The sequence below is a fragment of the Paracoccidioides lutzii genome, assembly GCF_000150705.2.
Source record: "Paracoccidioides lutzii Pb01 unplaced genomic scaffold supercont2.14, whole genome shotgun sequence".
Taxonomy (NCBI): Eukaryota; Fungi; Ascomycota; class Eurotiomycetes; order Onygenales; family Ajellomycetaceae; genus Paracoccidioides; species Paracoccidioides lutzii.
The window spans coordinates 804,453-815,478 of NW_015440960.1; the positions used below are offsets into that span (position 1 = coordinate 804,453).

At 47.0% G+C, this 11,026-nt stretch overlaps 6 protein-coding genes across 6 annotated transcripts; 4 read left to right on the forward strand and 2 right to left on the reverse strand.

Annotated features, from left to right (window-relative positions):
* Positions 1–543: 543 nt before the first annotated feature.
* PAAG_05510 (integral membrane protein) lies at positions 544–1,562 on the reverse strand (the record flags this gene model as incomplete). The annotated part of the gene is made up of 4 exons (XM_002792735.2): positions 544–603; positions 716–985; positions 1,073–1,348; positions 1,434–1,562. 4 exons carry the CDS (start codon positions 1,560–1,562, stop codon positions 544–546), a joined length of 735 nt encoding a protein of 244 aa, XP_002792781.1.
* Positions 1,563–2,938: 1,376 nt separating this feature from the next.
* On the forward strand, positions 2,939–3,205 carry PAAG_05511 (hypothetical protein; the record flags this gene model as incomplete). Its single annotated transcript, XM_002792736.2, has 2 exons — positions 2,939–2,980; positions 3,095–3,205. The coding sequence occupies 2 exons, from the start codon at positions 2,939–2,941 to the stop codon at positions 3,203–3,205; spliced, it is 153 nt and encodes a 50-aa protein (XP_002792782.2).
* Positions 3,206–4,243: 1,038 nt separating this feature from the next.
* On the forward strand, positions 4,244–4,651 carry PAAG_05512 (hypothetical protein; the record flags this gene model as incomplete). The annotated part of the gene is made up of 2 exons (XM_015845597.1): positions 4,244–4,322; positions 4,419–4,651. The coding sequence occupies 2 exons, from the start codon at positions 4,244–4,246 to the stop codon at positions 4,649–4,651; spliced, it is 312 nt and encodes a 103-aa protein (XP_015699823.1).
* A 1,528-nt stretch (positions 4,652–6,179) lies between these two features.
* Positions 6,180–7,433, forward strand: PAAG_05513 (hypothetical protein; the record flags this gene model as incomplete). The annotated part of the gene is made up of 1 exon (XM_002792738.1): positions 6,180–7,433. One exon carries the CDS (start codon positions 6,180–6,182, stop codon positions 7,431–7,433), a length of 1,254 nt encoding a protein of 417 aa, XP_002792784.1.
* A 648-nt stretch (positions 7,434–8,081) lies between these two features.
* On the forward strand, positions 8,082–9,217 carry PAAG_05514 (hypothetical protein; the record flags this gene model as incomplete). The annotated part of the gene is made up of 2 exons (XM_002792739.2): positions 8,082–8,218; positions 8,365–9,217. The coding sequence occupies 2 exons, from the start codon at positions 8,082–8,084 to the stop codon at positions 9,215–9,217; spliced, it is 990 nt and encodes a 329-aa protein (XP_002792785.1).
* Positions 9,218–10,495: 1,278 nt separating this feature from the next.
* On the reverse strand, positions 10,496–10,741 carry PAAG_05515 (hypothetical protein; the record flags this gene model as incomplete). Its single annotated transcript, XM_015845598.1, has 1 exon — positions 10,496–10,741. The coding sequence occupies one exon, from the start codon at positions 10,739–10,741 to the stop codon at positions 10,496–10,498; it is 246 nt and encodes an 81-aa protein (XP_015699824.1).
* Between the last annotated feature and the right edge of the window lie 285 nt (positions 10,742–11,026).

Sequence of the window (11,026 nt, forward strand, 5' to 3'; positions counted from 1 at the left end):
GAAAATAAAATTTGTTAGATCTCTCTAAGACGGAAGAGAAGAAAGGGGGAATGGGGACATAACATTGAGAAAAACATATAATGTAGTCCAACTCAGACAAAGAAAAAAAAAAATAAATAAAAAAGAAACAAAACCCAAATAACCAAGGAGCTTGCCAGATTTTCAGAAATCAATAAAACTGTAACTACCTGTAGGGAAGTCACCAGAAAGAATTGGGAGATGAGAGGAAGTACAGGGCATATAACATAACAAAATTCCTTCTACCAATGTATAGCTAAATATTTCGTCGTAAACAAAGTACCAGGGTCGGAATATATGGGAGATGGGAGAAGAAGAGAATGAAGGATATATAATCAAAATTTCGTGGGAAAACTGAAATAACTATTCCAGGACTCTCTCGTGATTCGTACATATCCCTCTTTCAGAGTTCCAAAAAAAAAAATACCTTGATCTATGATCATTCATACAAAAGCAACATAATTACACAGGTGGGCTAGCTGAGAGAGGGATCATTCACTGGCACCTGCGTTATTTTGTTGTGCTTTAATCCCGTCTTGGATAATCCTCTGGTCGGCCTGTTGCGCTTTTGCCAGAGCCATAATGCTGCGAGAAAACCCAAGTACGAATAGAGGTGAGGTGAGGTTAGCAACAGCAAAATCATAAGAGGCGGACAGGGCACCTGAGCAAAATATAAAATGTGGAATTTTCAACGCACCTTGCGCCTCAATGCCTCAAGTCTCTTTTTCTTGGTGTGGGCATTGATATATGTACCAATAATGAAGCCGATGATATTGAAGAATGGCACCCAGGTGTGTTGCGGAAGAAACTTCTGGGCGAAAGCCAGGGACAGGGGCGAAGTAACCCAGCTGACCTTCATTACCGGCAAAAAGCCGGCCTTGACAGTGGCCTTGACCTGGTGGAATGTTCGCGCCCCGGCGATGATGGCCATGGAGGCCAGGTAGACGGTGTTTTGGATTGGGGAGATCTATTACATACGGCAGAAACATGGGGTCAGCATCCCGATAGTGCGAATGGTTCTGATTTGAATGGGAATTGTGTAGGATTTACGTACAATCAGATTGCTGGCGAGGATCTGAAGGACCTTTGCTTTGAGGCTGGTACGGCCTGCGAATATTTTTTGCAGGATGCCAATAAGGAGATGGCCAAGCGGTGCGCCGACCAGGGAGCCGTACAGCATCATCTTGGGTATTCTGGAGTTGAAATAGTGGCCATGTTGGCTCCGATCATGCGCGATCCACGAGGCCAGAAATTCTTGAAGACCGAATAAGGTGCCGGAGGTCAGCATCTTAGTACGCAGGGGGTTGGATTGAAGTTGCTCCAAGTACGCCTGAAGTATGGGTAGGTGCGTGATCCACATATATGTCAGTGATGTCGCTATTTTAAAGGAGGTAGGAAGATAAGGGGCAGCACACCTGCAAGTATCCAGCCTTCGACCTTCCGCCGGTCAGCCTATCTCCAACTCTGTGCACGAGGTCATCCTTCGATTTGTCCTTCACCTTCTCCACTGTATGGGAGACAACCTTGTCAAACTTGACAGACATGTTTGCGCTGCTAGATAGTTCGTCTTGTTCCTCGATAGGGGCGCGATGGGTCTTGAGCTGGGGGATAGATCACAGCAGCCTTGAAGGATGAGAGCAAGTGATCAGGACCGCGAAGGGGGTGGGATCGCACAGGATTTAAACTACCAACTCTAGAATGGGCGGTTGGTTTGACATGCAGCTGAAAAGATAGGGAGAGGAGGCTGGAAGCTGACAGCAGCTTGTTTGTTTATGATTGGCGATTGCGGCTTACCCCATGCCGAGGTCGTTGGCAGCACAACCTTTAGTCAGCCCCGGCTAACCGCCTTCATCAATTTGGGGCTTTACCGACTGGTAATGTGGGATTTGATCAATATCTAGTCTAGAAGATACATGTTGTTTCTTACCATTGCATTGCGGTTAGCTGGAATAATGGACGTTGTCAATATCCCACTGGTGGCAGCAATGCTGCCTCTCAATACCCGGGATAATAATCATCGCCCCGATTAATATTTATAAGTAAAATATCATCCGTTTTGCTAAATATTTTGAATTTTGGAAACATGATCCATATCTTGATAGGTTTCGAAAGCTGTTTCCTTGCAGAAATTGACATTTCACGTTGGGATAGGGCTGCTCTTTGGACAACCTTGGAACAGGTCTATCTAAAGCCTTGGGGATAACACGCTCCAACAGGTCGTTGCTTTCTTCCCTGGCCCTTTCACGCTTGCTTCTCTCGCAATGGAACCTCAAACCCAGACGGAAGCGGGGTATACATGTTGGTTACAGTGGTTGAAACACAGGGGATGCCCTTATATCAAAGACATACAGGACGTATCTTCCAAGATAAGCTTCTCAAGCTGCTGGATTCCGCAGGTCATAATTATGTATCAAAGTGCAACTTAAGGGCAAAATCTACGCTTTGCAACTGGCGTGTAGATTCTTTTCATGGACAGGGAAACTATCACTTACACTTACTCTCCTCTCAGTACATCCTCATCATACGATCCCGCTCGCAAGTCTTATGGTTTGAAAGACTTGCCTGGAATTGAGATGCCTTCATCGTCGTGTCAAGTGTATGGCCGCTTGATTGAGAACGAACTCGTTGGGCCTCACTGTTACGGTTGGCTGACGTTCAGTAAAGCTGAGATGAGCAGCATAGAGATAAAGATACGCAAGTCATTCGAATGGTGGCGGAGATCTGATATATTTAGAGGAAGACCATATTCGCGGATTATTTCATGAATCATCGATTGAATGAACTGTCCAAACAGCTTATAGAACTCCGTCGAGTTCGGAGCCTACAGGACAAATTGAATAGTCTTCACTCTCTGGTATTGCGTATAGTGACTTGGTCTCACGGAAAATCATGGTATTCGAATGACGGTCGAGGGTTTCTTATGGATTTCAACTCCGCGAAGTTGCCGTTCACGAGAGACGCTGTAAGGAACATTACATGGGAAAATATGATCCTAGAGCTCTTGTTCTTCCGACTTCAGAAACTAAGTCTCTCTTTCCGGCTTTATGTCATTCTTGGCTCACGGCCACCACTATAGTTGAAACGGCATCGAGGCCTTTTAACCCTCACCACCGCCAAAACTGAAGAGGAAGTGCGCGGTGGCACCGTGAACGACTTGGCGAGCAGAAATTTCATCTTTGTGGACTGAGAATTCCGCGTTCAAAACTGCCCTGTTAAATAGCTATTTAGATTTTATTTGTCGACATCCCTATCGATTTTTAGAAGAGATAGCAAGTATAACAGGAAGGGTTAGCGCCGTTTAACAGCCTTTCATATTTATTTAAGCATCTCAACTGTCATTATTTTTGCTTGAATAAATAGGTGGGAACGTCTCAACACGAAGACGATGAATTTTCATTCCCCTTGTGCCCTCACAATCAACCTCCCCTTCTCCCGACCACATCAATCACTTTCTCTTTTGCTTCCGTTACTTTTGAGGAACGCGTGTGCCAGTAGTCAGTCCGGACTATAGCACTTTGCTTACTCTGATTGAATTACACTTCTTTCATGCCCATCGACATGTCAACCCCGCTCGAGTATCTTTCGATTGTCGACCCTGATTTAAATTGAACCAATGTCAAGTCAGGCGCCAATAAGTTCAATCCAGGATGGGAGTCCTGGAGGGCGTTGAGGACTGGGTTGATTTAGCTACTCAACCTTATCGAGATGCTGATGACATTCTCAATCAGCCAGTCTTATGAGCGGCACAGGGTTGATATACCACCGCCACTTCGGCGTACCATTTGTTATATTATCAACGAGTCATCTGTTACCGCAGTTCTCCTGAAATGGAATCATACAATCGTCAACTGTGATCTTGACCTGGTGTCTGATGCATTGGGTGACACTGTCACATCAATTTCCAGGGCATTGAGTTCCCACGCAATCCTTTCCAGCAGAAAACTTACACCTGACTGGCCGGAGTTGATATAAATGCAAGCATCCCCAAGTGAATCGATTACCAGGAAATAGCAAATTGTCTGGTAAATGGAGACTTCGGGACATGCATAATGTGGATAAGCCAAAGAGAGCAGCTCTATAAACCAATAAGCCGAGACGTTCATTATGCCAAGTGAACACAAAGATATGCATATATAATATCAGATAAAATTTCTTATATGCATCAGAAGGAGGGTTTCTGAATACGAAGGGACTCCATTAGCTCGGAATCGGGCAACGTGTCGTGATGGGATTTCAACCCCAGCAAATAAAGGAGGTCGTCGACCTCTTCAGGCACCCACAACGCCAGCTAGAACGGTTCCAGGGTTCCGAATTCAAGTCATGGTTCCTGTGATTCGCCAGCAGCCGCGCCTGAGAAACAAAGATCTCCTTTCGCCAAAGGGTATTTTGACCAGAAATAGGTCGGCCGCCATTACTCTCCTACCTCTTCCTCCATGTCAAACGTGCCAGTTCTTTTGTCCCCACCCTGCGCGCTCCACCACCCTCTCCCTCAGAATATACGGGTTCGGGAAGCCCAGATGTAAATGAAGAAGGGGTGGTCGAGATAGCTGTTATTCCGTGGGGTGCAAATGGGCCATATCAGCTTACCATCAATCTTGCCCTCTTTCGGTTCCGTCACACTGGTAGTTTTTGAATGCGACCTACAGCCATCCTGTCCTCTAATAAGAAAAGCACTTAGTGTATCCCACGGCATATTTCTTTGTGCCAAAGTCCTTCATCTTTCATCACTAATTTTGTTGATCACAGGGATTTCCATGCCTGATGATGGGTTGACGGAGGTGAGCCTAATGACTTAAATACAGCAGTTGCAATCCTGTCAAATCTGTCAGTGTACTAGCAATTCACTTCTTTAGGCAGATTCTCAGCGTTAATAAAGTCCCGTATGAATTTCAGCGCTTAAGATTCTTTATTTGGCTTCTACCTACAATACCCACCACGCGGCAAAACATACCACATGCTGTAACTCAACATTGCCTCTCTCACCTCTCAAGGCAATAACCTAGCATTGGCTGTTCCTTACATGAGTCTTGAGAATTAGCACATGTTAATTGCGAAAAGGAGTAAGTTGTTAAAACTGTTTTCAGCTACACTCTACCAGACTCGAACCTATGGTTACATCCAGCGTCTTCATAAATCTGACTCCAAGTTGTACACGATATACCGTGCGCTTAGAAATTTCTTGTGAGCGACGTAGCTCCATCTAATATCATAAGGAGATTCTAATTTTGGCGTTAAGGAGTTAAGCACCCAAGGCACAGAAACGGCAAAAGTGGGTTTAAGCTTGATTGTGAAGATTTCCGTGAGCCCACACTCCGGATGGGAACTAGTTAGGTAACTACATCAGCTAACAGGCGCCACATAGTCAACAGCGTGCACCGTAACTTTTAGAGAGCTTCAAATCCATTGAGGGCGTCATTGAACTCAAGCTTCAAAGCTATTGGGATTATATAACCCATTGACCTGATTGAAGGGGGTATTAGCCTATTTATCTCGATGTAGCCGTTGTTCCAAGCGCCAGGCGGCTGTCCGTCGCACTGTCGCACCTCGGAAGGCTTGTGCTGTCTACCGACATAAACACAGGAGACAAAAATACACCCCCATCAAACCCATTAGCTCTCACTCCTGGTTCTAACACGGCAATTTCGTATATGCGCCAATCCTTGTCCCCGTTGTATTATCAGTGAGCGAGCGACGAGACAATAAAACACAGTAGCTTGGGTATGTTACACGCTTCCGACACTATCTTACATTGAATCATTAAGGCTCCAGCTTCACAAAGTGCCAAAGAAGCTTTGTCCGATATTGACTCACTAGAAGCTTAATGGCATTCGCTCAAAGTACTCGGGGCATCGACATTGAGCATTGGCTCGCTGGTGGTTGGCAAGGGAATATTTTCTGAAGAATTCCAGAATCCTCCTGACATCGTCACAGCAACACAACGCGTCTCAGGTCGATATATCTCCTTCTCTTCCATTCTTCCTTCTGCAGGTCTTGTCCTCCTCTCGAGTTTCTTCCTGTGTACAAGAACTGGTTGGTGTGAAGGACAGCATCATATAGCATGTTCCAGAACAATCCCATACTTTCCTTCATCTCTTGCGGTCTTGCATTACTGTCGTTATTTTTAACTCAGCCTTGCTGATGGTTGGTTGCACAAAAGAGTCATGAATTCTCAAGTTTCTGAACAACTCCTGCTCCAAGGTGCAGCAATAAAAACATTCGTTCTGACGCGTGAAGCCAACTGTACACACTCTAGCTTTGCACGTGAGTATAGCACCTATGATCACCCGGTGATATGCCTCAATTGTAATAGAGAGCCAGACCTTGGTTGGGTATATGCTTGCACGGAGGACAGGGACAGGCATGGCATAGTGGCTGAATACTGGGAACGATTTCGACTTACGTCCACTGGTCCTTCCAGCAACTTTGAGACCGGAGATGCGATTCACTTGAATGGTTGGGTCGCGAAAGCCATCGAGAGCGGACACTATACGCCCGAGCAGGTGGAGAGAATAAAAGCACAGCGAGCAGAGGTTCTCAAGACAATTAACACCTACCACTGTGTGAACCACAATTCGAGTCGTGCGCTGCCACCATTGCCGTCTCAAGAGCTGCAGGATCCAGAACACGTATCGGAAGAGACCTGTGCTGACGTAACTACGGATTCATTGCCTCCAACCGAATGCGGCTCGCTCGCAACCGTCTATATCCCCAGTTGCCATTTGCGGGTTTGCCACACCTGCCTACCAATGGCGGCCGAGCGAAGCTGGTTGAGCGTCAATCGGGTGTGTACAAGTGGCCATATATCAAAGGATCAGCTCTTAGAATCCCTGATAGATGTCGGAGTTAGCGTTGATGACGCTTTCCTTACCAGGAGGATTCGGGAGATGCAGTCACTGGAGACCAAGGGACGGCCAAGTTGCGATATAGCCGATGAGAGCGTCTGGGGTGGAGAGTATCATGAATATTATGACGAACATGGCGGAAGTGTAAACCCGGCAGCGTGCGCGGGTAATGAGTCGGATACCGATGGCGACAGCTACCATGCAGTTTTACGGGACTATGAAATGGAAAAGGAGGGAGGCGATGATGGGAATGACGCCGATGAAGCGACCGACGAAGCGTATTATGAATCAAGAAGCCTGAGCAAGGTTTTGCATCTGCATTGGAGCCATGTGGAAACAGGAGTAGCCGATGAAACAACTCCATTTGCACAGCAGATGAGATCTAAGAATAGGCCGCCACTGGTACCACCGCGGAACAGCCGCTCAGCGCCTAGCTTATCTCGAAAGGCTAAGTTCAAGCTCACTGTCCAGCCTCGTGAGCGGGGAATTGGTGGAGATAGTGGTGATCTGGGTCTTACCTCCATCGACAAACTGTTGGACACCGCTGATGGAGATATTTTTGCACAAGTCTAGACGTTTGCAAATGGTATATTGGCACGGGCAGCGCAATGTCACGGGGTTCATGGGAGGGCAAATAGAAGTAAATGGTGGGCAAATGAGGCGGGATACGGCGAGGAATGGCGTTTGATATTTGAATTTTTGTTGTGCATTCGCTAAAACTAATCCACATGTAATTGTATAACTATGTATTAACTATATGCGTGTTTTCCTTGTCATCTACAATTGAGGTAAGTGTCCCTGAAGTCTATATGGAACTTGAAAGAAGAACTGTTGATTTTATCATCAGCAAGGGGGTTTTGAAGACAATATTATGAGCATACAGTTGAACATGATTTGTTCAGAAAAAGGTTGTTGAAATTCAACCAGAACAAACCCTTCATGTGAATTGTATGCGATAAATCATGTGATTGAGGATGGAGAGCTGAACATTGGCTATAATAAAGTGGACCCATTCAAACCATGTCCAACTTTTTTGACCTTTGACCGATCAAAGTTCTCACCACGTGACATAGACCTCGGATGTAATTGCAAGGCTAACATGATTATTCACTTACGCCAACACAACAACAATGCCAGAGAAAGACACTGCTCTGCTGCTGCCCCTTAAAAATATATATCATTTTTTTAATTATTGTTTTTATACACGAAACGAGCCCAAAGATGGTAGAGTCATCGGACCCAATTTCCCAACCTAGGGAGGCGCAGTCTTCTCCAGAGGCCTCCGGCATCCCCGCTACACGCACAGCATCCCTATGCGCCCTTGCGAAAATGGACGTGGCAATCCGGCGGTTGGACAAGTACGTGTAGACGAATCTACACAAACCTCCTCTGTAAAGCTAAAGTCCCATTTTGAAGCCCCATCTAACAAGCGTCCTGTGTTCCCTCCGCGGAGGTCCCGCGAAGGGAAAAGAAGTAAAAAAAAAAAAATCACGCAATGAAACAGGTTCACATCCACTGCATATGGCCTAGAGCGATTCCTCGCAGTAATCCAGTATAACTCTCAAATGATCCACTACCTCCTCGCCTCCCCGCCATTCCGCGCACTCCTCGCGCGGGTGCACGCCTTGCTCCGGCCTTACGTTATCAGTCGATCCAAACCACAAGCCCCTACTCCGAAAACAGCACCAACACCGCCCTCACCCCCGCCCCCGCCTTTCCTCGCGCTCTCCTCCCTAATGTCCGAAACCCGCACAACCCTGCGCCTCCTGGGCCTCCTCTCCCTCTGGTCCTGGGGTTCCGCAACCGTCAGAAAGCCCCCCGCCGACCCAATCCTCCGCACAATCGCCTGCACCCAAGTCACCGTGAACGTCCTGTACCAGATTCTAGAGAACGTGGCACATCTGGCGTCCAAGGGCGTGTTGAACAGGCGAGCGGTGGAGCGGTGGGGGTCTTTGGGGAAGTGGTATGTGTGGAGTACGCGGGCGTGGTTGGCACATGTGCTGTTGGAGTTTGTGAGGGTTTGGAGGGAGTATGTGTTAGCCAGGGAGATGCGGAAGAAGGACGCTGAGGTGTGGGGTGATGTTGGGCATTCGGAGAAGGGAAACCGGGATGAGGAGGGGGGAGAGGGAGAGGGGGAGGGGGAGCCCGGGGGGCGCGAGAAGGAGAGTGCTCGGTGGGCGGAGGTGAGAGGGTGGAAGAAAAGTCTGTTGAATAGCCTGGCCTGGCTGCCGTTGTGCGTACATTGGAGTTTTGAGGGCGGGGTTGGTGTGCCGGATCAGCTTGTTGGGCTGCTTAGTATGACTGCCGGTGCATGGGGGGTGCATGATATGTGGAATGTGACGGCTGCGGTGGTGTGAGTTTTTTTGAGTTTTCATATTTACTCCCATCCAATCTCAATTGTCCAATATAGATATGTATAGATCCGTTGTGTTTGGAATCTTGCTGTAATCTGTTTTGATCAAATCCCCGCAAGGGTTATTATGTCACATGTTTTTCCATGTGAAAGTCAAAGCGGCTTCATGTTCCTCCCCGCTACCTTGTGAGCAATTGAACGCGAAAGGAACCCCCATTTGCATTCCTTGCAACAATTGAATGTTGTTTTAAAAAATCTCAGCCAGAGACATCTTCAGTGTGGCTTATTATAAATCAGTGACTTTATGATATTTCTCAGGCTTTTACTCTTAACTCTAATCCTAACCTAATCCTAACTTCTAATCTGCCTTCAATAACCCTGATGTCGAGGGGTTGAATAGAACTGTAGCTATTAGTAATATGTGTGATATGTGATTAGCGAACGATGGTGTTCAAAGGTGGGGGGTGGGGGGCCCCCACTGATAAACGTTCCGAACGACTTTTGTAAATTCCTGTTCCAGGGTGGATCTGGAATAACTCAACTCCTTTAGCGAGTTCGTAGGTTTAGTGAAATAGTTAGTTGGAATCTTTTGATTATGAGATAACAGTAATACAGTTGACTAACTTGTTGGTTGCTCGCGGAGTTAGGTGGCCAATTGATGTTGCTGTTCTCCATCATTGATGATATATGGCCATCATATACCACTGAACTGACCGAACTGAGGGGAGCCAGATCCCAGGCCCAAGTCAGCCTGTCAACACCACACACACGTAACTAACCAGTATCAGTCAACTAGTCTAGCTTGCTGTATCTAGTCAATCACCAGAACCTGTTCTTGGACGTCTAGAATTTCCCATCCACGAGGGCTTTTTGATTTTATCTGTCTCACGCTTCTCGTGGATAAAGGATATACATGGGCCGATACCGGATCACCTGTCGTTGTGGGGGGGGGGAATGCCCTGCCAAAACATATCCCTCTCGCCGCATCATCGTCCAGCTTTCCCGACCTTGCCCGTTATTTATTTATGTATTTATTCATTTCTCTGTTCTTTTCAATTGCGATTTCCAAACAGTGAACCTGGGAAGCCCGTTGGCGCTGTGAAGGGGATGGGGCAGGATAACCAGAATAGTAGTATATATATATATATATATATATGTATGTATATATATGTATGTATGTATATATATGTATGTATGTATGTATGTATATATATGTATGTATGTATGTATATATATATGCTGTGGTTGATGCGATGCACGGGATGACGCGTTGTCGTTATTGTCACGAAATTTGTTTAACCGCCCCGCCCTTGGGCAAATCTGTAGCCTGAGCGGTTTGACTCACTTCGGGGTTGGGTTGGGCTGCAGCCTGCGGGTTACCGCCAACCCGTGGACTGTTTGCCCGGCTTGATTGGCCCAAGGGGGAGCGTCGGGCGAGCCCTTGGGTCGTGGTGCACCGCCCTGACCGGCGGGGCCTCGGGACCCACTCGTGTGACCAACTGTCCCCATTCTCCCCCATTCTCCCCATTCTCCCATGCGTCAACAACCACCCAGGTGAGAACCTAAAACGAACCACTCTAACTAACATGGATGGGATATACTGGAAGGAGGCAGCACAGTGAGTGCGGGAACACTACGCCCAATGCTTGATCAATCATTCCAGAATCCTTCTCCAGCCCCCACATGCCCTGCAGCGATCCTGATTGGCCAGTGATTAGAAAGTGTTGCTGCTGTTGTTGTTGTCGTCGGCGTCTTCGGCGTCGTCGGCGTCGTCGTCGTCGTCGTCGTTGTTATTGTTGTTTTGAAATAGTTA